This window comes from Gobius niger, assembly GCF_951799975.1.
Source record: "Gobius niger genome assembly, chromosome: 18".
Lineage (NCBI taxonomy): Eukaryota > Metazoa > Chordata > Actinopteri > Gobiiformes > Gobiidae > Gobius > Gobius niger.
The window spans coordinates 2664745-2688321 of record NC_136869.1 but is presented as its reverse complement, the minus strand read 5'-3'; the positions used below and the strand labels follow the sequence as shown (position 1 = coordinate 2688321).

The 23577-nt window shown below is 40.7% G+C and overlaps 1 protein-coding gene across 2 annotated transcripts in view; it reads right to left on the bottom strand.

Annotated features, from left to right (window-relative positions):
- Positions 1 to 14406: 14406 nt before the first annotated feature.
- Positions 14407 to 23577, bottom strand: part of LOC306977704 (uncharacterized protein) — a 34230-nt gene continuing 25059 nt past the window's right edge. The window contains exons 4-10 of one of the 2 annotated variants that reach the window (XM_079576131.1): positions 20597 to 20908; positions 16586 to 16870; positions 15965 to 16296; positions 15683 to 15701; positions 14974 to 15081; positions 14851 to 14910; positions 14407 to 14653 (exon numbers count right to left, since the gene is read on the bottom strand). In XM_079576131.1, coding sequence (XP_079432257.1) covers positions 14583 to 14653; positions 14851 to 14910; positions 14974 to 15081; positions 15683 to 15701; positions 15965 to 16296; positions 16586 to 16870; positions 20597 to 20908 — 1187 coding nt within the window. In that variant the 3' untranslated portion in view covers positions 14407 to 14582. Of the gene's footprint in view, positions 14654 to 14850; positions 14911 to 14973; positions 15082 to 15682; positions 15702 to 15945; positions 16297 to 16585; positions 16871 to 20596; positions 20909 to 23577 lie in introns of both variants that reach the window. The other variant, XM_079576130.1, reaches the window with a different exon arrangement.

The following is a 23577-nucleotide window of genomic DNA, read 5'->3' as shown; positions in this document are numbered from 1 at the left end:
GTAAATCTGTGAAAGTTGATGCTACAACGCTCTGTGATTGATAAAGACACTCCAACAGTGTTTCCTTAGCTTGGTGAAAGGAGTGAAACAGCGCCCCCAATTTGACGCTGGTGGCCAAAAACTGTACTGCATCCATATTTACCATTGAGAATGAATGGAAGAGAGTTAGTATTAACCACACGCAGCGCAAAAGTTCTCTCTCTGGCGAGCCAACAGAATTGTTTCGGCGGGCCAAATTTGGTCCCCCTTTGGGCACTCCTGGTCTAAACTAAAAACTTTCTCTTTTCAATGTTTATTTGATGACGCTTTGAGCTGGAGTTTATCAGGAAGTGACTCCATATGCCAGCACTCCCTGGTCTCTCCCACGATTATTCATTCACAAATACTGGCATGTCTGATTTCCATGGAAAGCTCCAAATATGGTCATTTCCTCTGTGGGAGACAGCAGCGGCTAAAGACTGGAGAAACACACACAGGGGCATGTGCAGAGGGAGGTTTTCTTTCGCACTTTAGCAGCTCCTTGTCCAGGTATGGGCGCTCACATTGATATTTTCTGAGAGAATCTGACCTAATTTAAAGGAATGCGGCTGATTCTGAGTAATGCGGCAGTGGGATGCGTGAGAAAACGTGAGAAAACATGAGATTGATAAAATCTAAAAGCTGCAGGTCTGAACTACTCAGTGATTCAGCCACTCATCACCCCTGAGCTGAGGGAAAGTCATTAAAAAGTAAGTCAGTAATAAATCTGTCTTGTGTGAAATGGAAAATGTGATGAAACAAGTCGAGACCTTGCAGGTGAAAAAGAAAAAAAAAAAACAAGTTCATATCAGATATCACTATGAAACCTTTACTGTAGATTACTGATACAAATGTGAGGAAAAAATTAATTGCAACTTTATTCTTTGTTTTCTATAATAATGCCTTTTGTCAGTGTTTAAATGTACAGTTCTAATTTGTTGATACATTAGCTACAAAAACTTATTCAGAGAGATGTTGGATCTTGTTTAGTTTAAACAAGTTTTAAGTGGGGGGAAAAAATCTGTAAAAATTCTCATTTCACCTTGTTCATTGTGCTTCAAAGTTCAATAAATGAGGCAGGAATTAGATATAAAAAAAATCACACTGAAAAAGCCTTAAAAAAAAGACTCACGCAACTAAAGTGGAGATGTTGGAGGAAAATAACTCATTTGGGGAAAACGGCCCTTAACGTCTTAACCAAGTGAATTTTCTCCAGTTCAGCTTTATTCAAATCTAAAGGTTTACAGCCTACAGGCCAGAGAAGTCAAGCTGATCTTTTTCCTTGTGTTTTTGTCACGCTGTTGCCACTTTTCTGTCACATTTTAGTCGCTCTTTTGCTGTGTTTTTATCACTTTTCTGCTGCTTTTTTGTGGCTTTATTTTAAAAACTTTTTTGGCACATTTTTTTTTTTTTTGCATCTAGCCCCTTTAAGTTTAGTCCCTTTGTCTGCACATGCGCCCTGTGTGTGTTCCTCCCACAAAGGAAATGACCATATTTGGATTACAGCGTCATCTCGGTCACCGCCTTTCCATTAAAACTAAGATAAGGAAGAAAAATAGCTACAAATCTCATCACGACCACTGCGCCTCGGCCTGGATCAAAGATATTAAGTTCGATCCCCCATCATCAGAGCCGTAATGCCCACATGTTAATACTCTACATCTGGGGTAGGCAACGTCAGGCCCGGGGGCCAAATTCGGCCCTCCAGCACAGAACCTCTGGCCCCCAAGATGATTTTGAGAATCATTATTATGCAAATTAGACATAAAATACCTGTTAAAGTACTCTTAAAAAGCGAGAAATAGTATCAGTATTTTAAAAATGTCCTGTCAGAACATCCCGCTTGGTATATAATATTAAACAGTGATTCTCTACTGGGGGGTTGGGACCCTAAAGTGGGTCACGGAAGCATTTTCAGTCGGTCGCGAGTCTATAGTGAACTTTTATTCAATATTTTCCATCGGAAACTGCATGGAAACACTAACTGTGTCTGTTAACCTGTTAACTGTCAACTCAGCATTAGGGTTAGGGTGAACAAATATGACTGGAGACCGTACAGACTATATGCCAGGTGATACCTCATTTGAAAGCCAAGACCTTCTAGTTTCTGAAAATGTGAGATGAAACACAACATACATTACATTTGCCATTCTTAACCCTAGTCATATCCTGATTAGGGTTAACTAACTCTAGCCCTAGCCCCCTGATCGGGGGGACGACAGGTACCAGGTTAAAATGAATGTTATTGGGTTGTTTTGATCATAAATTCAGTCTTAAAGGGAAATCTACTGCTTGTTCAACAAAAACTTGTGCAGAAAATACAATATTTGATGCAATATATGACAAATTGCAATTTTATTTGGGTCCTGGGCTCGTCATTCGGGTAATGGTGGAACCCAAAGCTACTTGGGAACCACTGATGTAAAACATTGGCAAAAAGTGGTTCTTTACTTTACAATGTTGAGGTTCGGCCCTTGGGTGTTTAAGAATGATGAAAATCAGCCCTTTACGACGCAAACTTGCCTACCCCTGCTCTACATGAAGTATATCACATGTCTGTTGTCTCTGGGGGGGGGGGGTTCCCGTCGTCTGCTTCTCACGCCCCCTGACCAGCCTTAAAGCGCTAAGGTCAAACCAACAATATTTTTTCAGCCTTTGGGCAATTCCTCCCATGAATCCTTTTCCCAACACTGCTCTTTGCATCCATCAAACCACATACAACACCTGTTAAATCAAACCAAAATGCAGCAACATTTAAGATATTATATCATGAATTCAAGTCAAATGTATGTTTTATAATAAGTAACCTAACACAGAGCCTACACAGACATTTTGTTTCTTCTTTGTTCAGGCCAGGAATCCAGTGTAATCTGGGCCAAGTGTCCACTCGACCCAATCTGACCCTCTGCTCCAGGCGGCTGGTAGGTTTTTTTGTGTGTTTTTTTTTGCCTCTTCAGAACTCACTGCCCACGGCCCAAAACACTCACTTTCATTTCACTGCAAGGCACTGAGGTCATTCGTGCAAGTATGGGCAGCCCTTTGATTGAGACACCGCAGGTGGGTGGGGGAAAAGTCAAATGTAGAAATATCAAATTGAAACTTTTGCTCCGGATTACTGACATAAATCTGAGGACAAAATGTATTGTGAGTTTGTTTTGTTTTCGTATCAAAATAAGGCATTGTGGGCCCGATCTTGTGTTTCTAAACGCAGACTATAGAGCAGGGGTGCCCAAACTTTTTGTCTCCGAGCCGAGGGCCAAAATGTAAAAGTGCCTGTGGGTCATGGGCCAAACACAGCGATGTCGAGCGCGAAACACATATAACTGCAAATAATGATAGTTACTTTATTATCTTTTTCTGTATGCATTTGTACTTAATTATATCTATGCAAATAACATGCTACATTAAAACACATGTTAACTATGACAAAAGCCTAGTTTTAGTTGAACAAAATCAATTATTGTAGCAATATAGTGCAAAATGTAAACAACAGCACGACTTGTATCTGCAGCACCTACAGTGACTTTACCTCAGTTATTTGTAAACTCAAAGTAAATGCGATATAAGATCATTTTCAATGTGTCAGTTCAGCATAAATTCTTTTTTAAGTCAATTTTTAACATGTGCCTTTGTTGATGTCAACGACCTTTGCAATAAAAATTCTCTGTGAAAAACACCAAGACACCACAACAGTGTTTCCTTGACTTTGCGAAAGGAGTGAAACAGCGCCCCCAATTTGACGCTGGTGGCCAAAAGGTGTACTGCATCCATATTTACCATTGAGAATGATTGGGAGAGAGTTCATATTAGCCCCTTACCTCCCACCTGAACCAAGCACATTTTCTCCAGTTTGGCTTTACCCCGATCCAAAAGCTTCTGGGAAAAAGGTGTGAAAATAGCGACAGAACTGAGACGAAAACAATGATGGAAATGTGACAAAAAAGTAAGAAAACGTTGACAAAAAAGTGATGAAAAAATGACAAAAATATGACAAAAAGAGACAAAAAATTGACAAAAAATGACCAAAAAAATGACCAAAAAAATGACAAAAAATGGATTAAAAAGAGACAAAAAATTGACCAAAAAATGACAAAAAATGTGACAAAAATAAAAAAAAAGACAAAAACTGGATTTAAAAAAAATACAAAAAATGACAAAAAATTGATTAAAAAAATGACAAAAAATGCCCAAAAAAATGACAAAAATGTGACAAAAAAATGACAAAAAATGGATTAAAAAGAGACAAAAAATGGACCAAAAAAATGACCAAAAATGTGACAAAAAATGTGACAAAAAATGACAAAAAAGACAAAAACTGGATTAAAAAAAAAAGACAAAAAATTACCCAAAAATTGACTAAAAAAAGAAGACAAAAAAGTTACAAAAATGAGTTGAATACCCCGCCAAAAAAGATGGAAAAAAATCTGATGACGTGAGGAAAAAGATCCATTTACATGAGTTTTGTAGATCTTAGCTTTCAAATGAGGTGTCACACTGGCCTACAGGATTTGGGTAAAGCTGAACTGGAGAAAATGCTCTCGGTCCAGGCGGGAGTTAAGAGGTTAACCAAAACAGATTTCCTCAAAGTGAAGCTTTTATCCTAATCTCATATTTCCTACCTTCCACCTCCACGTTGACGAAGTCCTCGTTGTTGCCTTGGGTGGTGGAGGTGTAGCACTTGTAGCGGCCGCCGTCCGCGAGTTCGACTCCCGTGATGCGCACGGACGCGTTGCCCTGGGGGATGCGGTCTTTGAACAGTGCGGTGCGGCCCCTGTAGCGAGGCCCCTGGCGCTCCAGCTGGTCCTTGCCGTGGTAGAAGGAGTGCACGGAGAAGGTGTCGTCTGGAGGTTTGAGCCAGTGGATCACCACCTCAGGGCCCGGGTCGAAGGGACAGGGCAGGTCACAGGCAGAGCTCAGCCGGCAGGAGATGGAGCGGTCAGCTGGGGAGACGAGACACACAGTTAATGACAGGGGACAGAGATCCTTTCGCAAAAGCCCCAACGTTTGCTCAGTCCGACATGAAGCAGAGTTGATCACATATCATCATGGAGTGTGTGTAAGTGATTGTTTTTGATGCAATGCCAGATATTAGACCAATATCCTCCAGATCGAGGTGTGTTGCAATGTTCAGTGGAGGGATATGTGCAAAATATGCAACGGAGATACAAGCTGAAGCGCGTTTAGGAACCATATGTTTAGATACACTTTATAAAAGACACATTTGCACCACTTTGAGATGGCCACTTCAAAACATTGACTTTGTTTTCCTTAATAAAAGACACTACAGGCAAAACTCATTTTTTTCAGTTTTCAGGTTTTGGGCCAAATCGGTCTCTGAACATACAAGCTTTCACCCGGAAACCAAAAACATACCTAATCTTCACAATAACATGTTTAAATATTGCGCTGATTCAATGTTCCCCCATAGACTAATATTTGGTAGATTGTGATTGGAAGAAGTGATTTTTTATTATTTAATCCCCAGCCCCACTTATTGAGTTTTGAATGTCAAAAAATAAGGTGAAAGTTAAATTTTTACAATTTTTTACATTAAAAAACAGCTTATTTCAAAACTAAACAAGAAATCCAAAATCCCCTTTGAAAAAGTCTTGGCAACTCATTCATCAATAAAATAAAACCATATATTTGAATGTAGCTCTGTCCATTATTCAGATTTCGACGCCGAAAAGATGGGAAATTTGGGGCATTTTTTTGGCATAAAACACCTTGTTCTTATTTAAAAAGATAAAATGACAGAAAACTTGCCATGTATTTTTTTCTCACATTTATGCCAGTGATCGACAGCAAAAGTTTCAAATTGATATCTGTAAATATACATTTTTTCCCTATTCGCCTGCAGTTTCTCGCCTTGAGCCACTTTGTAACAGTATTGCTCCATTTGAGAGACCCATCTGCACCCAAGCTCTAACTTCCTGCTCTTGAGATGTTGCTCCAATATTTCCACATAGATTTCTTTCTTTATGATTTCATCTATTTTGTGAAGTGCACCAGTCCCTCCCGCAGCAAAACAACCCCACAGCATGATGCTGCCCCCCCCCGTATTTCACACTTGGGATGGTGTTCTGAGGCTTGCAAGATTCGCCCTTTTTCCTCTAAACGTGACCATGGTCATTATGGCCAAAAAAAAACTTTTTTTTCCCCTGTCAGACCACAGGAAATGTCTCCAAAAAATAGTCTTGACCCTTTTTTAATTCTTTTTTATGTTTATTTGGAGTCAGAGCTTCTTCCTGCAGAGTTCCCTCTCAGCCCATGTCGGTCACTCTGGATAATGACAAACTATGACCAGGTTCAGCATCTTCACCAGGTCTTTTGTTCTTGGGTTGATCTTCACATTTCAGACACAGCTCGTTCATCTCTGGGACAAAGAACCCGCCTTCTCTCTGATCTGTCTGATGACTGGTCATTTCCATCATTGTTTGAAACAATGAACCTGAACCTTCAATTGTCTTGAAATTGCACCAAACTTCCAGACTTGTGCTCCCAATGTCATGACATCATCATCTGGGCTTCCCCAAATAGTTAAATGTCATTTTCTTCTGACTTTTAGCAAATAGAAATAATTTAGAAAATTCTAATTGATCTACAAAATAAAGTCACATTTTATTTGGACTTCATGTTAGACATTGCTTTGTATAAAGTGTAAACATCTGGTTCTCGCTGTATCTCTGGAGCTGCTTAAATGTAACAATGTCATGTAGACCAGAGGGTTGAGGAGAATTCTTTCAAATCATATTTAGTTACAGAATACTGACTACTCAACTTATTCTGTTTTTTGTCCTCACCAATATTCCACACCTTTTCCTTTGCGGCCGTGCGATCTTTCACAAAAGCATATGGATACTTTAGCCTTGGCGAGAGGACGGTCAGCATCACAGCACTCTTTGTTTCATGTTGATTGGTGACATTTTCTCCAGTTTTACCCAAGTCTACAAGCTTCTCGACTGGAGCTTACAGTCTATAGGCCACTGTAAAGGCTGATTTGAAAGCTCAGACCTTCAAAACCCGTCAATAAGCTTTTTCCTTGTTCTTGTTGCTTTTTTGTCACATTTTCGTTTCGTTTTTGTAGCGTTTTGGCGACATTTTGTTTTTTTTTAGCGTAACTGTGATCAAGCCACAGAAATGTAACCAAAAAAAAGCAACAAAACATTATGAAAACACAACTTAAAAGGATTAAGGTGTGACCTCTTAACTCCCGCCTGAACCGAGGATCTTTTCATCAGATTTTTTTTTTCCATCATTTTTTTGTTGGATATTCAACTCATTTTTGTAGCTTTTTTGTCTTTTTTTTGGTCTTTTTTGTCACATTTCTTGTCATTTTTTTTGTCAATTTTTCATCAAATTTTTGTCATTTTTTTGGTCATTTTTTGTCACATTTTTGTCATTTTTCCGTTGTTTTGTTAATCAAGTTTTTGTCTTTTTTTTGTCACATTTTGTCACATTTTTGTCATTTTTTTGTCACATTTTTATCATTTTTTTGTCACATTTTTATCATTTTTTCGTCAATTTTTTGTCAGTTTCTTGTCAATTTCTTGTGACATTTTTGCCACTTTTTCATCAATTTTACGTCACTTTTTTGTCAATGTTTTCTCACTTTTTCATCAGTTTTCCATCATTGTTTTCGTCTCAGTTTTGACGCTATTTTCACACCTTTTTTCCCAGAAGCTTTCGGACTGGGGTAAAGCCAAACTGGAGAAACTGTGCTCGGTTCAGGTGGGAGTTAAGGGGTTAATTAGTTTTGTAGGTCTTGTAAGCTCCAGTCGAGAGGCTTTTCGTTTTTAGTTAAACCTTTTTCTCATCAGATCAGAATTACTGACTATTCCACAATGAAATGAAAGCACAGTTAAAGAATGTAATTTCCTGTTAGCCTAGTTTGACCAGACCAATCACATTCCTTTTATAATCGCATTAGACTTTGACTTGAGGCATTGTGCATGAAATTCTTTCACTTTTCACTCACTATGTCGCACCGGTCACTATGTATTGGTCATGAAGTATTTATGGAGTAACTTCACACATTTTACAGCCGTTTATGGCATGACTACAGGAGAGTCAGATCGGCCCCTACATTCATAAATACCAGGAGGGGGCACCGGTTCTATCAATGAAACTCCAGAGAATACGAGAGTATTTGAACAAGTCTGTGAACAAAAAAAAACAAAAAAAACTCTGACAAGTGGAAGTGAGCGTTGTCCAATAAGTTGATCATTCACTTCAGTAGATGATTTTCAAAATCCTTTTTTTTAAAACAAGTGCCCATTTAATTTAACCTTCATTTTCTAAAGAGTCTTGTATCAGATATAAATAAAAGTTTGCCTCACCTCCTCTTACGTGCCTCCACAAATAGAGCAGCAGCAGCAGAAACACAGCTGCTCTTTTCCCTGACATGTTTTAGAGTTTTGAGTCCAACACAAAGTTCAAAGTCACTCAGAGGGAGGAGACTCTACGTCATCATGAATAAGCATGTTAATGTTACACCTTATTTCAGGTTTAAAACAGGTTATAAATGGAGAGCGCTCTCTGCTGAGTGAGAGGGACTGTGGGCTATGTTTAGACCGATGGGTGGTCAGTGCAGTTAAAGGGACAGTACTCTTAGGAACATTACATTTTTCCTTTTTTTACAGATTTATATTTTGTTTTATTCGCTCTCCAAGCACTCCACCTGCTGATGCCTTGAGGTGGTGCTGCTCTGCTACTGGATCAGAGGCAGGTAGTACTCTGTTACATTTACACAAGTACTTGAGTAACTTTTTGAAGAAACTTATTAGTGTAGTTATATCATGAGAGACTTTGTGATAAAAGAAAAAGAAAGTTTAGTTTTTGTTTTATTTTATTTATTTGACAGGGACATGTACATGTATCAGAATATGAAAAGATGCTTTGTACCAGACTTTAGCTCTTGGAGCTAATTTCCATCTGCCGTCCCCGAGACAGACAATTATAAAACACTACAAAAAGCATTAAAAAATACAGTTCATGATATTTACAGACAGTATTTACATTTATATACTATTTTTAAAAAGTACATTTTAATAAAAGGAAAACTTGTTCCTCTATAGTCTATACCCACCCTACCCCTCTCAGATGTCAAATGTAGTTGTTGCTGTTGTTGTTACTTATGCAATTAATTCGTTTATGTCAATATAAAATATATGAAGTTTGTGTTTTGTCCCTTTTTTATGGAAGCCCGTTTCCGCCATGTTAAAAAATAAAAGCCCAACAGGAAGTCGAAATTTCGAGATTTAAACTCGTAATTTTGAGATTTAAACTCGTAATTTCGAGATTTAAACTCGTAATTTCGAGATTTAAACTCGTAATTTCGAGATTTAAACTCGTAATTTCGCGATTTAAACTCGTAAATTCGAGATTTAAACTCCTACTACGAGTTTAAATCTTGAAATTACGAGTTTAAATCTCGAAATTACGACTTTTAAACTCGTACTACGAGTTTAAATCTTTATAATCTCTATATTTATATCTCTATATTTGCAACCAGCCCGGCTCAGTGTGTGATCGTTGTTAAAGTGATGCTTTATGTAGACGGTGGGGCGACATCTATGATCATGGATCTGAAAAACTCGAAATTCCGAGTTTAAATCTCGAAATTCTGAGTTTTAAAAGTCGTAATTTCGAGATTTAAACTCGGAATTTTGTGTTTTAAACACAAAATTATGACTTTAAATCTCGTAATTTCGATTTCCCGTTGGGGTTTTATTTTTTAACATGGCGGAAACGGGCTTCCATACTTTTTCTTCAGAAATATATATTTATTTAAAGCCGGGGTACCTGATGTTTTGGTGTTGATCATTCACTTCAGTAGATGCAGAGAAAAAAACACAGACCTTGTTCTATTGTCTTCACCTAAAGTCTTATTGAGCAATGGATGATAAAAGTGTAATCTAAATCAGCCGAATGCCCACCTCAGGTCGTGAGCTGCATTATGGGTAATGGAATTTATTTTGACAACCAAACAATATTGATAGCTAGCGTAAGCAAGAAAGCTCTGATTTGGACCGTTTAACATTTTATATCTATGGTTTTAACCGCTGGAAAGCTGATGATCTAAAGCGTTTTTGTCGTTGCCGTGGAGCTCGTTACAATATTAGCATAAAGTCTATTTTTACAACCAGGGCTGCGTACGACCGTTCATGTGGAGATGCTTCAAAAGTGACGACTAGCCTAGTCCTTATTCACATAGTTTGGATAATTATGTGAGAAAAACGTTTTTGACCCTTGAAGGCGACCGTAACTGTGGCCTCATGTCACCGATATTCAGGACATTTAAACTGAATGTTTTGTTTTGTCAATAACGAGGTGGACAGTAAACGAAATCTTTGTTTTAATTGTGACAGAGATCCACGTACACATAAAAGCTATGCCAAATGTACTTTATTTGTATATTATTTTACGAGTGATCTGATGGTGAACAACATGGCTAATCGATCGCTAATTTGACAGACAGAAATGTACCCACTGTATTTAACATCAGCACTGTTTTGAAACTTTCCCCTGTGATTTCAAGACAAATTTAAATGATTTAAAAAGTAGCGGCACCGACAGGCGGTGTCTGTGTCGGCCTGATCCCAGGTCCTGTCCACTATGGTCCACTATGGTCCACTATGGTCCACTATGGTCCACTATGATCCACTATGGTCCACTATGGTCCGCACCCACCTACGGAGCCGCCGTCCTGACTTTTCCTTCGCTTTCAAGATATTGACAACACAAATATTTGCAAGAAATGTCACTTGAGACTCATAGTCTTTAAACAAATGCCCGTGAGCCTTATGGGTCACGGTTATGGCTCAATACACTTCAGACTCTCTCACACATTTCAATGGCGAAGTGGTTTGTTTGGGCCGAAATTAGGAGCCTGATTGACCCACGCATGCGCAGTCGAGATGGGCATTCGGCCTCTTAGTGGAATTTATCTTGGGGGTGACCCTGCTTCACTTTGTCACCTCTCAATACTGTGTAGGTGAAATGTGAAATTACATTCTTTGAACAATTTGAATACACAGGAGGGACTGTGAGAGCTAGAAACAAGTTTGGGCTAAAACGAAAAATGTCACTGTTTGAACAGTAAAAATCAAGCTTTAACACATTGCTGGTGTTTTCTTTGGAAATATTAGGACTTTCACATTATACGAGTATGGTTTGGTTTCTTATAGGGCTGAGCAATTAATTGAATTTTTATCTAATTGCGATTTTAATATAGGTCGATCACGTTAATCGCGTGGTGCGTTTTAATCGAGGAGAATTGGCGCAATGCTGCAGCGCCTGTCAGGTCAAACCCAGGGAAACACTCGGCCCAACTTGATCAGTCACAATCGCCTGCACTATGACCTTGCACTGCCAGCTTTAACCATTTTATATATCTTACATTTTATACTCTGCTCTTTCGCAAAAGCCCAATGCCTTTAAGAATTATTAGCCACAGCTCCGGTTTTAAAAGGTCGGAGCAGCTTTAATGTTTCAGGCTGTTCCAGAGTTTGGAAGCAGCCACTCGATCTTTATCAGCTCTGAACAGGGAGAAACAGGCCTCGCTTCATTCGTTTCTAGGAGGAGGAGGTTCGGGGCGGGGCTTTGAGAAAGATCAATTGGATTATTTATGTTTGCCTCTTTTATTCACTAATTGTTTACACTCTGAATTTTCTCTGACTCTCTGCATTTCTTCATTGTCATACGATAAAGTTTTATTGTTATTCTTAGGATCAAATTCTAAAGCATTTGGATCAATTTCATGGACTTTTCTACCAATTTTCTGACGGTGAAATGTGCTGATAAACCCGTCCTTGTGAAGGAGTGGGATGCATGAGTTTGGATACTTCATTGTTTGAAAAAAATATTCATAATAATGATGATAATATATACTATATACTTTAACCTCTTACCACCCGCCTAAACCAAATGCATTCTGTCCTCTTTGGCTATTATATAGGCCTGTGTAACGCCTCATTTTGGTCACATTTTTATTGAATTTTTGTCATTTTTTGGCTGAGTTTTTGACAGGTTTTTTGATTTATTTTTCACATTTTTGTTGAATTTTTGTCACTTTTTGTTGGATTTTTGTTGAATTTTTGTTGAATTTTTGTCAAATTTTTGTTGAATTTTTATCCTTTTTTTGCTGAGTTTTTGTCACATTTTTTGGAATTTTTGTCACATTTTTGTTGAATTTTTGTCACATTTTTGTTGAATTTTTGTCACTTTTTGGTTGAATTTTTGTCACAATTTTGTTGAATTTTTGTCACTTTTTTGTTGAATTTTTGTCACATTTTTGTTGAATTTTTGTCACATTTTTGTTGACTTTTTGTCACTTTTTTGTTGCGTTTACATCCTTGTTTTCTTTTCATATTTTGTAGCTGTTTTGGTGCTTTTTTCCGAAGAAGCTTTTTGATTGGGGTAAAGCCAAACTGGATAAAATGGGTTCTGTTCATGTGGGAGTTAAGAGGTTAACTTCCAATGTCAAATACAGTTTTATTATTTGTGTTAAGATAACACTACTTGTCTGTTACCCTGTCTGCGCACTAGAGGGCAGCAGACACCAGATAAAGGATGGGGACAGATTTGGCCTGAGCCTGAACAGTTTTCATCCAAATAAGATTGTAATGACGTGGAGGAAAATCTGGCCAAAAAAAAGGCAAAAAGATCCGCACAACTTATATGCTCAGTCCCGATCTTTTACTGCAAGGTTTACTTGATCGCAAGGCAATTTTTCTGTTTAGATGCAGCTGAGCCTCCCAAAATAGTAGCATTGTTCATAATATAAGTAGGGGGTTTCTAACGCTAGTAACATTGAACCTTTTGTAATAATAAAAAAAAAACTAAACAAACAAATCATCATCTTTGGATCTTTGAATAATAAATAATTCTTTGTCCTGTCAAAAAGTACTAACTGAGAGTGAGCCTCTGTAAGCACCCAAGTAGCTTCTAAAGCAGATCACATGACAATGGGGTGGCAAGACCTTCACTACCACCCCTCTAGATCCGCCCCTGGCACCTTTAAAGTGACAGAATTGGGGTAGAAAAATGTGGGAAAGTGTTTTTTTCTTTTTGACCAATTAAGTTGTTTCCAGCACATTGTTTTCTGATGCTTCGCAAAATATTGTCCTCAAATGGTAAATGGTAAATGGTCTCAACTTATATAGCGCTTTTCCACCTACATTAGGCACTCAAAGCGCTTTACAGCAAGGATCCACTCACCCATTCATACACCAATGTACGCAGACACTGGAGGCAATGTGGGTGAAGTGTCTTGCCCAAGGACACAACGACAATGTGCACTTTCAGGAGGTGGGATTCGAACCCCCGACCTTCCGATCATGAGACGACCCACTCTACCATCTGCGCCACTGTCGCTCAAAAATATTGAGACACCAGTTTTTGTCAATATCACCCAGCCCCACAGTGCTCAACATGTTTTTTCTGAGGAGTACAAAAGAGTGGACATAAAGTGCATTCATATTTCCAGCATCAATGACACGATCTTTCGACTGGCTTGGAGCTTTTTTAAATTAATTAATTTATTAACATAACTCTGTGAACAGTGTACAATTACAGCAGACAAAAGTCACGACTGAACCGGGTTCTGCACATAGTCAATAAGCGGAGTGGCAATAGTCTCTTCACACAAAAAGGCACATATGTACATGGCACTTTGAAAATATTACTATTCATGTTTACACAATAAAACGGTTTTACTCAAACCAAAGTCGCAGTACAGTAAAAATTTCATACAAAATGACAAAACAATCCCTTAAATAATATTTTTTTTAAAACATAATAAAAAGTTTGCCATAAGAAACCTTTAAAGGAAATGTACTGATAGTGCACAAAAGACGCCCCCACAAAGTTAAAGCAGAACTAAGTAACTTGTTTATCTGAATAAATCCTTTCCTTCTGGGGGTGATACAAGTGTTAAAGGGATCCTTGGCGGGTCTTTCATCTCCCCCTGGTGAAAACCGTGCTTGCAACTTCCCCAATACACACTAATGGAATCACGAAGAAGAAACTAACAAGCTAACGGGCAAAGCTAACTGTGGGCTAGCGCCACTTAAACAGTATTTACAGCCAAGTTTGAGTGAAAAAAAAAAAGATCTCCATTGTGTAATTGGATGAACAATATCCCTCTGTCCCTTTGCCTTTTCTGTCAGCGTAGTATTTACTCTCACGGACAATTAATGAGTAGGAAACCGCAACATGCTACGACAACTGCAGTGGCGCTTATGGCCTCTAGGGGCATGAGTTACTTAGTGCTGCTTTAAATTTACTTCTAAGCTTCCATGTTGTAACGTTGTCTGAGTCATCTGCCAAGACAGGACAGAAAAAGCGTCTATCTTCCTTCTTGACGACGCCAGTGGAACATCAGTTTAGTGACATTTAGGCCTTTCAAGACTATGATAAACATTTCAAGTGCACGTTCCTCTTCAAAAGCAGCAGCAGTACATTGCAAAACAAAGTGGTTCTAACTCTGTCAGTGGTGAGCGGCAGTGCGAGTAATAAATCTGTATGATATTGCTTGTTTATGTCGGTGTTGGCGGTGATGTTCACGTGAGAGCGGAGGCCGACTGTCCGTTCGTGCCTCCTGTCGATAACGGGCTCTCGGCACAACTGGAGTCTGCAAGAAAACGAGAAAACAATCAGTATCAATATGTTTAAGGCGAGACTCTTCTTTTATTCAAGGAGGTACTTTTACCACCTCTGCACAAATATGGCTCATGACTCATACACATCCACCACTCACTCACTCACTACATTCACACAGACGGTGGGTGAAGTGTCTTGCCCAAGGACTTAAGAGTAAAACTGAATCACCTTTGACCGGGTGCAGCTCTGTGGCCTCCTCCGGGTCAGACTTGGGCTTGGTCAGTCCTCCTACAGCACAGACAGGTGAGTATTTGAAGTGTAGGAAGCATCAGATACATGTTATACAGTTACCTCTGATCTTCAGATAGACCAACATGGCGACCAGAGCGAGGCCCAGGAGGCCGACCACCAGCCCGACCACCCACCAGTACGAGGTCTGCTCCGGGACGCTCCTCTTCCCTGAGGAAACACAGTCACACTGGTCTGAGTCAGGTGACCCTTTATTTTACATAACGTGTGATTTCCCTCTCCTGCTGATGGGGACTTCTTCATATAGACATGTTATTACGGAGTTATTACATGTTTATTCCAAATATTAACCTGTTCCGCTGATGGTGACCTCTTTGTCAGGGCGGCACAGGAGAACAGAGATTAGCACTTGTGCTTCACAGCTAGAAGGTCCCGGGTTTGATTCACACCTGGACGAGCCCTTTGTGTGAGGACATTGCATGTTCTTTCCGTGTCTGCATATGTTTCCTCCGGTTTCCCCTACCACTAAAAACATGCACAATAGGCCAGGATGAATGAGAGTGTTTGAGAGTGCGAGTGTGGGGCACGGATGCAAATGAGCCCAAGGCTACAATCCAGCATGGCAGACTTACCTGCTCCGCTGAGGTGACCTCTTTATAAACATGTGTTATTACATGTGTATTACACGTGTATTACACGTTTATTACACATTTACCTGCTCCGCTGATGGTGACCTCTTTATAAACATGTGTTATTACATGTGTTATTACATGTTTATTACATGTTTATTACATGTGTATTACACATTTACCTGCTCCACTGATGGTGACCTCTTTACCAACATGTGTTATTACATGTTTACTACATGTTTATTACATGTGTATTACACATTTACCTGCTGCGCTGATGGTGACCTCTTTATAAACATGTGTTATTACATGTTTATTACATGTTTATTACACGTGTATTACACATTTACCTGCTCCGCTGATGGTGACCTCTTTATAAACATGTGTTATTACATGTGTATTACATGTTTATTATATGTTTATTACATGTCTATGACACATTTACCTGCTGCGCTGATGGTGACCTCCAGCCGCTCCGTGTGGCGGCTCGTCTCGGCGTTGAACTCGCACAGGTATCTCCCCGTGTGACGTTCCTCATCCGGGTCCATCAGCCGGAGTGACCCGTCCCCGAACTGGACGCGGTACCCGTCCAGCTCCACGTGCCCCGCCCACTCCCGCAGCGTGTCTGCTGATAGGCTGCCGGGGGTGACGCCGCCACTGCCTGATTGGACACTGAAGGTGAGGATGTGCAAAGGGTCGTCGCTGTTGGAGAAGGTCCAGGACAGAGTGTCACTGTTGAGGAACGACGGGGCGAAGCACGGGAGCGTCAGGTCCTTCCCCTCGAACCCCTGCACATCTGCAACGGAGAGGGGTGCAGGTGTTCACATGACGTCACTGTAAACAGCCTCTTACACATGGAGTTGGTGCAGCTATAGTAGAAACTGTGTGCAGTGTGTGCTGCCAGCTCCTGTGTGAGCCACTCCCACAGCCGCTCGCTGCTCGTCCACATTCCACATCGCTGCTGCCCTGACGGCTGAAGCAAATGCAGCTGCTTGAATGTGCTGCTCCCACTAGCCCGGAGTGGAGCCTCTATGTCTCTATATGGACAAAGACAAAAGTAAAAGTGTCAGAGGAGGGGGCGGTACCTCGGTGGCGGTACGAGGCGGTCCAGGCCGGCCCGCCGTAGGGGCTGGTGGCGGTGCAGATGTAGATGAGGTCGGCCTGACCCCCCAGAGTCCGCAGACGACTGTCCAGCTCGTACAGCCCCGACGGCTCCAGGTGCTTCCGGGTCACGGGCCGCAGGTCGTGGAAGGTCGGGGGCTCCGTGGACCATGTGACGTGCGGCGACGGGAACACGTCACGCACCGAACACTTCACTTCCTCGTATCCAGAGAGGCGGGACAGCTCCATGGACACGGAGCGGATCGGAGCTGAGGGAGAGAGAGAGAGGTTAATTATGGTCTGGGAATCAAACCCGGGACCATGTCCTGAGGTGGAAGTGATGACCAATATACCACTGCCACAAAACGTTTCTTAAGGCCAGGGTTAGGTACGTTTGTTGTACCCTCCAATTGTAGGCCAAAATAAAGCATCACTGTCTACAAATCCCAGTGCTATACGTCATATATGGTCTAAATGTCTGTGAAGAGAGTTTACAGACAGAGTTCTAGAGCACTTGATCTCTGATTTGTGTAATAATATTCCTCAAAATCATCTTGAGGGCCAGAGGTGATGGAGGGCCGGTTTTGGCCCCAGTGCCTGACGTTTCCCAGTTCTGCTGCATAGACCAGGGGTACGCAACCGCATTTACATTACTCCATTCGAGAGAGTCCATGATGACAGCTCAGTCTCCTCCTACAAACTCCACTCACACGAGGCGTGCGGAGCCTCCAGGGCCTCCAGGGCCTGTCAATCAAAGCCCAAAGCAAAAAAATGTACATAAAACATAAACATAACATTGTCACGGAAGGAAATTGCATTTTTAGTAACAATAAAAGACAGACTCTTCTGTTGTTTTTGTCCACATTGGTTTCTGTGTTGTTAAAACACTCCAAAAATATTGAAACACTGTTGATTCCTTTAAAAACCCCACAAAAGGAACTCAAGACTGTGCCTTCGTGGTCCATTTGATTTACAAAATATTTGGTAATATGGTCACTGTCTGTGGTGGAAACTGGCCCTTCATTGATATAGATTAAACTGACACTAGGGGGCAGCAAAGACTTGAAATGCTTCCTCCAGCGTATTACAGAGTACTACAGAAAGTCATCATGTTTTTGCTTGTTTGCTTCCGATATCATTCATAAGTTTGATGAATCACAGATTATTGACTTGGATTAAGAAGCTCGTTTTCCGTGTTCTTTCCTTTAGCGTCTTTAAGAGATGCCCGACTGGAGCTAAACCAAGACAGACTGAGAGAGACTGAGTTGAGGTGGTCGTAATGTTATGGCCCATAGCTGCACATTCTCACATTCTGTGCCCTGAGATCACTGTGAGGTCTCTTCACGTTGGCCCGAGTGCACACTGGTCACTCACTGGTCACTCACTGGTCACGTGCAGGCGACGAGGTGCTGAATATTTCCCATAATTCCCCGTTGACAGAGCGATACCGAGACAGATTTAGCCTGGGCTGGTCACAAATAGAAGCTCGACAAACGTCTGCGCCTCCACAGAGTTTAGTTTTATGTTAATGCATCAGCCACAACATTACGACCACCACAAAGTCTCTCTCTCCTGGCTCAGATTAGGAGTTTTCATTCATTCATCTATTTTTTCACAATATTCATCAATTAAACTCTTAACCCCCACCTTCACCAAGTGTGTTTCCTCCAGTTCAGCTTTACCCAAATTCATAAGATCACAGCCTATATCAAAGTCATCTAAACTGATCTTTTTCCTTGTGTTGTTGTTAATTTTTGACATTTTTCCATCATTGTTGTGACGTTTCTGTTTCTCCTTCATTGCGTTTTCGTCACTTTTTTGAAAACTGGACAAAAATGTGCTTGGTTTAGGAGGGGGTTAAGAGGTTACAAAGGTGTGGGAAAAAATCTCTGTGAACCTCTTAACTCCCGCCTGAACCAAGAGCATTTTCTCCAGTTGAGCTTTACCCAAATCCTGTAGGCCAGTGTAACGCCTCATTTGAAAGCTAAGACCTATTGATCTTTTTCCACACATCATCAGATTTTTTTTCATCACTTTTTTTGTTGGGCAGTCGTCTCATTTTTGTCAAATTTTCGTGACTTTTTTTGTCACTTTTTCGTCAAATTATTCGCGTTTTTTTTTTTGTCAAATTCTTATCACTTTTTTTGTCCATTTTTTGTCACTTTTTCATCCATTTTTTCTCCATTTTTCGTCAATTTTTTCTAACTTTTTTGTCCATTTTTTGTCACTTTTTCGTCCATTTTTTCTAAATTTTTCATCAATTTTTTCTTACTTTTTTCACATTTTCATCCTTGTTTTTGTCTCAGTTAAGGGGTTAAATATCTGTTCAGTCAACTTTTTAATAATATTCAAACATATTGCCCAATCCCGTCAGGTGGGTGGGTGGTCGGAGGGGCCGGTGGCGCAGACTGGTTGCCTTGCTTCCGTCAGTCTACCCCAGGGCAGCTATGAGTGTCTTTGAGCGTCCAATAAAGCGCTATATAAAACTGATGCATTATTATTATTATTACTAATGATACATGGGAAAAGCAGAGCAGTTCCTTTGGTGGTGAATTTACCCCTCACCGTAACAAAGAACATTTTCTCCACATCAGCTTTACCCAAATCTGAAATCTTCTTACAGCCTTTAGCAGGGGTGGACTGGGACTGAAAAACGGCCCTGGACTCTGACCAGCCAGGCCCAAATTTGCATAAATACGTACTTCTAAGAACACATATTAACTTCTTGCCCCCCACCTTAACAAAGTGCATATTCTCCAGTTCGGCTTTACCCAAATCGAAAAGCTTCTCGACTGGAGAGCCTCATTTGAAAGCTAAGACCTCGCGTTTTTGTCATTCATTTGTTGCTTTTCTGGCACATTTTTGTTCCGTTTTCATCCTTGTTTCGTCGGTATTTTGATGCTTTTCTTTTAAGCTCTTAGATTTGGATAAAGCTTGGTTAAATCAGGGGGTGAGAGGTTAAGGAGAAAATTGAGAGGCCAGACCAGTGGCCCAAGAGCCAGTGGCCCTTCAGTGCTCTTCCAGAATGGACATATGGCCAGTCCGCCCCTGGCCTTTAGTCTAAAACTCATCTAAGCTTCTTTCTTGTTTTGTTTTAATCGATTCTGTTGCTTTTTTGTCATGTTTTTGTCACATTTTTGTTGCATTTTAGTCCCATTTTTTTTTCCAGCATGTAGGCCGCATTTAGTTTTTTAGTGTAAAGTGACTGAAATAAAACCACAAAAACGTGCCGAAAACTAACCTAGACAGCAAAAACAAGGGCTATGGTCTTAGCTTTCAAATGAGGCGTTACACTGGCCTAGGCTGTGAACTCTAGGCTCGGTTAATCCGAATCCGAGGCATTCTGGAATCCGAGGACTGGACAGTCTGTGATCTTGGCCCGTCTGCTGAGGGATCCTTCGGCCCTGGGTCTCTATAGCCTGTCCGTCCATGGGAGTGGATCTCTCCTTCTGTGGTTCTCCCCAAGGTTTCTCTTTTGTCCTGCCGGGTTTTTGAGTTTTTCCTTGCCGTACTGGAGAGTCTAAGGACGGGGGACGCCCACGCCGCTCATCGCTACCTTTGGACATTATATTTGCCTGGATTCACCTGAACTTTTAATTGTCATATTTATTGCTGTGTTTTATTGCCTTGATGTTTGTTGCAGCCCTTTGAGGCGACTTCTGTTGTGATATTGGGCTATACAAAACCATTAAACTTGAAACTTGAAACTTGGTTAAGGCAGGGGTTAAGAGGTGATGATTTGAAGCTCTTTTATCATGTGTCACTGAACAGTTTTTTTAGTCCCTTCTTTTAATATTCATTTAGTTTTCATGACTTTTCCAGATTCATTTTCGACACAGTATATAAATTGTTACTTATTTTCGTGTAATCCTCTCTTGGGGCAGTATTCTTGTTATCCCAGCCTCTCCACTCACCACCTCTGAAGTAACACACACAAACACCCTCCCCGCCGCAGCAGCAGGACCCTCACCCCCTCACCCCCTCACCCCCCTCACCTTGCACCCTGACGATGACATTGGTGCGGTGCTCCCCCTCCTCGGTCCGCACGCTGCAGCTGTACCTCCCCCGGTCTCTGGGGGCGCTGTCCGCGATGAGCAGCGAGGCGTTTCCCCGGGCGACGGTGGAGGTGAAGAGGGAGACGCGTCCGGAGAGCGGGTCGTCCGGGGAGGGCGGGGTCAGCTGGTCCGGGGGGGTCAGGCGGAGGAGCTGGGAGTCCAGGCGGGTCCAGAGCAGCTGCTTCAGGGGCGACGGGGGGAACGAGCAGGGCAGGATGCAGCGCTGGGACACCACGCACGTCACATGGACCTCTGCGGACGGGACACGGCGCAGTGAGTAAAGACTGTCCCGACACAGAGACAGATACACCTGTGTAACATCAAAACGAGGCTTGGCTTTGCCCAAATCTAAAAGCAAAACCGCAACAAAAACTAGAAGAAAATGCAGCAAGAAAGAAACACAAAAGTGACCCCAAAAAATTTATCAAAAAAGTGTTTTAATATTTTTTTAAAGAGACAAAGAACAAAAGCAATGAAACAAGGACAAATATCCGTTTACATCCATTATGTAGGTCTTAGCTTTCAAATAAGCCTGGCCTGTAGGCTGTAAGCTCCAGTCGAAAAGCTTTACATGGTGGTTGACACAGTTCTTTGACTTTGATATTGGTCAAGCTCAGAATAATCCTGTTCATGTTTAACCTCTTAACTCCCGCCTGAACCAAGAGCATTTTTTCCAGTTCAGCTTTACCCAAATCCTGTAGGCCAGTGTAACGCAAACGTGTACAAAACTAAATGGATCTTTTTCCTCACGTCATCAAATTTTTTTCCCATCATTTTTTGGGGGGTTTTCAACTCATTATTGTAACTTTTTTGTTAATTTTTTGTCAAACAGTACATTTTTTGTCACTTTTTGTCACATTTGTCCTTTTGTTGTAAAATTTTTGTCATTTTTTTGTAAAATTTTTGTCACATTTTTGCCACAATTTTGTCATTTTTGGTTATTTTTTCATACATCTTTTGTCAATTTTGTGACATTTTTGCCACTTTTTCATTTTTTTTTCAATCCAATCCAATCTGTGTCTTTTCTTTTCTTTTATTGTTTTAATTTTCTTTTATTGTTTTAACAATTGTATTAAACTTGTTTTATTATTACATCTTATTTATGTTTTAAACTATTTTATTGTTTTAGCTGAATGTATAGTTTGGTTTCACTTGATTTTATTATATTTATTTATTTATTTTATTCCTATATTGCCGATTTTATGTGCAGCACTTTGGAAACACTTGTTTATAAAATGTGCTATATAAATAAAGTGGATTGGATATTTTTTTGTCAAGTTTTTGTCAGTTTTTTGACAATTTGACAAGTTTACATTACATACAGTACTTTTTTGTCACATCTTCATCATTGTTTTCGTCTCAGTTCTGTCGCTATTTTCTCACCTTTTTTCCAGAAGCTTTTGCACTGGGGTAAAGCCAAACTGGAGAAAATGTGCTCGGTTCAGGTGGGAGTTAAGGGGTTAATGATAAAGCACATTTTTAACCCCCACTTTAACTTCTCCAGTTCAGCTTTACCCAAATCTAAAAGCTTTATTTGCACAATCAGCGTTTTCATATAAAGCAATCACAAATGAAAAAATCAAATAAGTTATAATACTTTTACTGGGGAATTGAAAAAGTGGCTGCTGACAGGGGCTGGTTTTAGGTCCTTCATTATTTTCTGCCAAAATGTAGCTTTTGCTTATTCGTTGTGAACCACTGGGGGCAGCACTGAATTATTTGTATGCATTTTAATATGTCTGTAAATAGGAATGGCGAGTGGACTTTCTGGATGCAGAGTGAAATGTAGTGTGAGAATGAATGGTCATGCTGTATATTGTTATTTATTTTGATGTAACCAGGGACTACGGATGGAAACAAGCTATTTAGTTATAATCTGGTGCAGAACATCTCTAATGTGTCTGTACATTGTCCATTTAAGTAAAGTAAAGTACTGCCCATAGGCCAGTGTAACGCCTCATTTGAAAACCTACAAAACTGATATTTTCATTTACATCATGTTATTCTGTCGTTCCCTCATTAAAAACATGCCTGAAGTGTTGCCTTGGCACATTCACGTATTTTTGAATAATCTGTAAAAACTCTGATGGCGGCCATTTTAGGGATAGGTTTGCCTGAGTCCTCCTAGGAACGCCCCCACCTCCTGGAGACGCCTCCCAGCTTTCATCACCAGCCAAGTAACCAACCACTGCTCCTCAGCAGAACCCCCTCCCCACTGATGCCACAGACAGCGTGTGGAGGGGGCGTGTCAGAAAGGGTCAGAGGTTCTTAAAGAGACAGAGGCCTATTTCAAGACATTCACTACATTGAGAGAGACATTTTATATAAGGCAGTTATTCTAATTTACTGCATTTACAGACCAACAGAAGGTTTGCTCATCATTGTAGTGTGATGTAGACTGGTGCTATGTGATTGAAAAAAGCAGAATACCCCCTCTTTAAGAGATGAAGATGCATTAATTCTCAACTTGCAGGCACCTGGAATGTTCCGCAGTATGGCTTTAAAAATCAGATTTCAGCAGTTAGTTATGCTTCAGGCAGTGCAGTTTTTCTCCTGAGCCGCCCTTAGTTTCAGTTTCACTTGAAAATTATGAATCGCCCAGTTGCACCGAAGCCTCTGCAGTTGAATTTAGACTCCGCGCTCCGTGAAGCCACTAATGCTGCGGTTAAAGAGTTTATTCTTCTGTAAAGCTGAGTCATGACGAGTAACAGGAGCCGGAGTTTCCTGCTAAAGTGAACCAGTCCTGTGAGTGTGTGTGTGTGTGTGTGTGTGTGTGTGTGTGTGTGTGGGGGGGGGGTAATCTGACCCTCCACTTCAGTGCGAGGCTCAAGGGAACAAAGGCCGGTCAGTGTGAAGCCTGCTCAGAACCACAGTTTACACGTAACACGACACTTTCACTTTTGTTCCACCACTTTCACTCC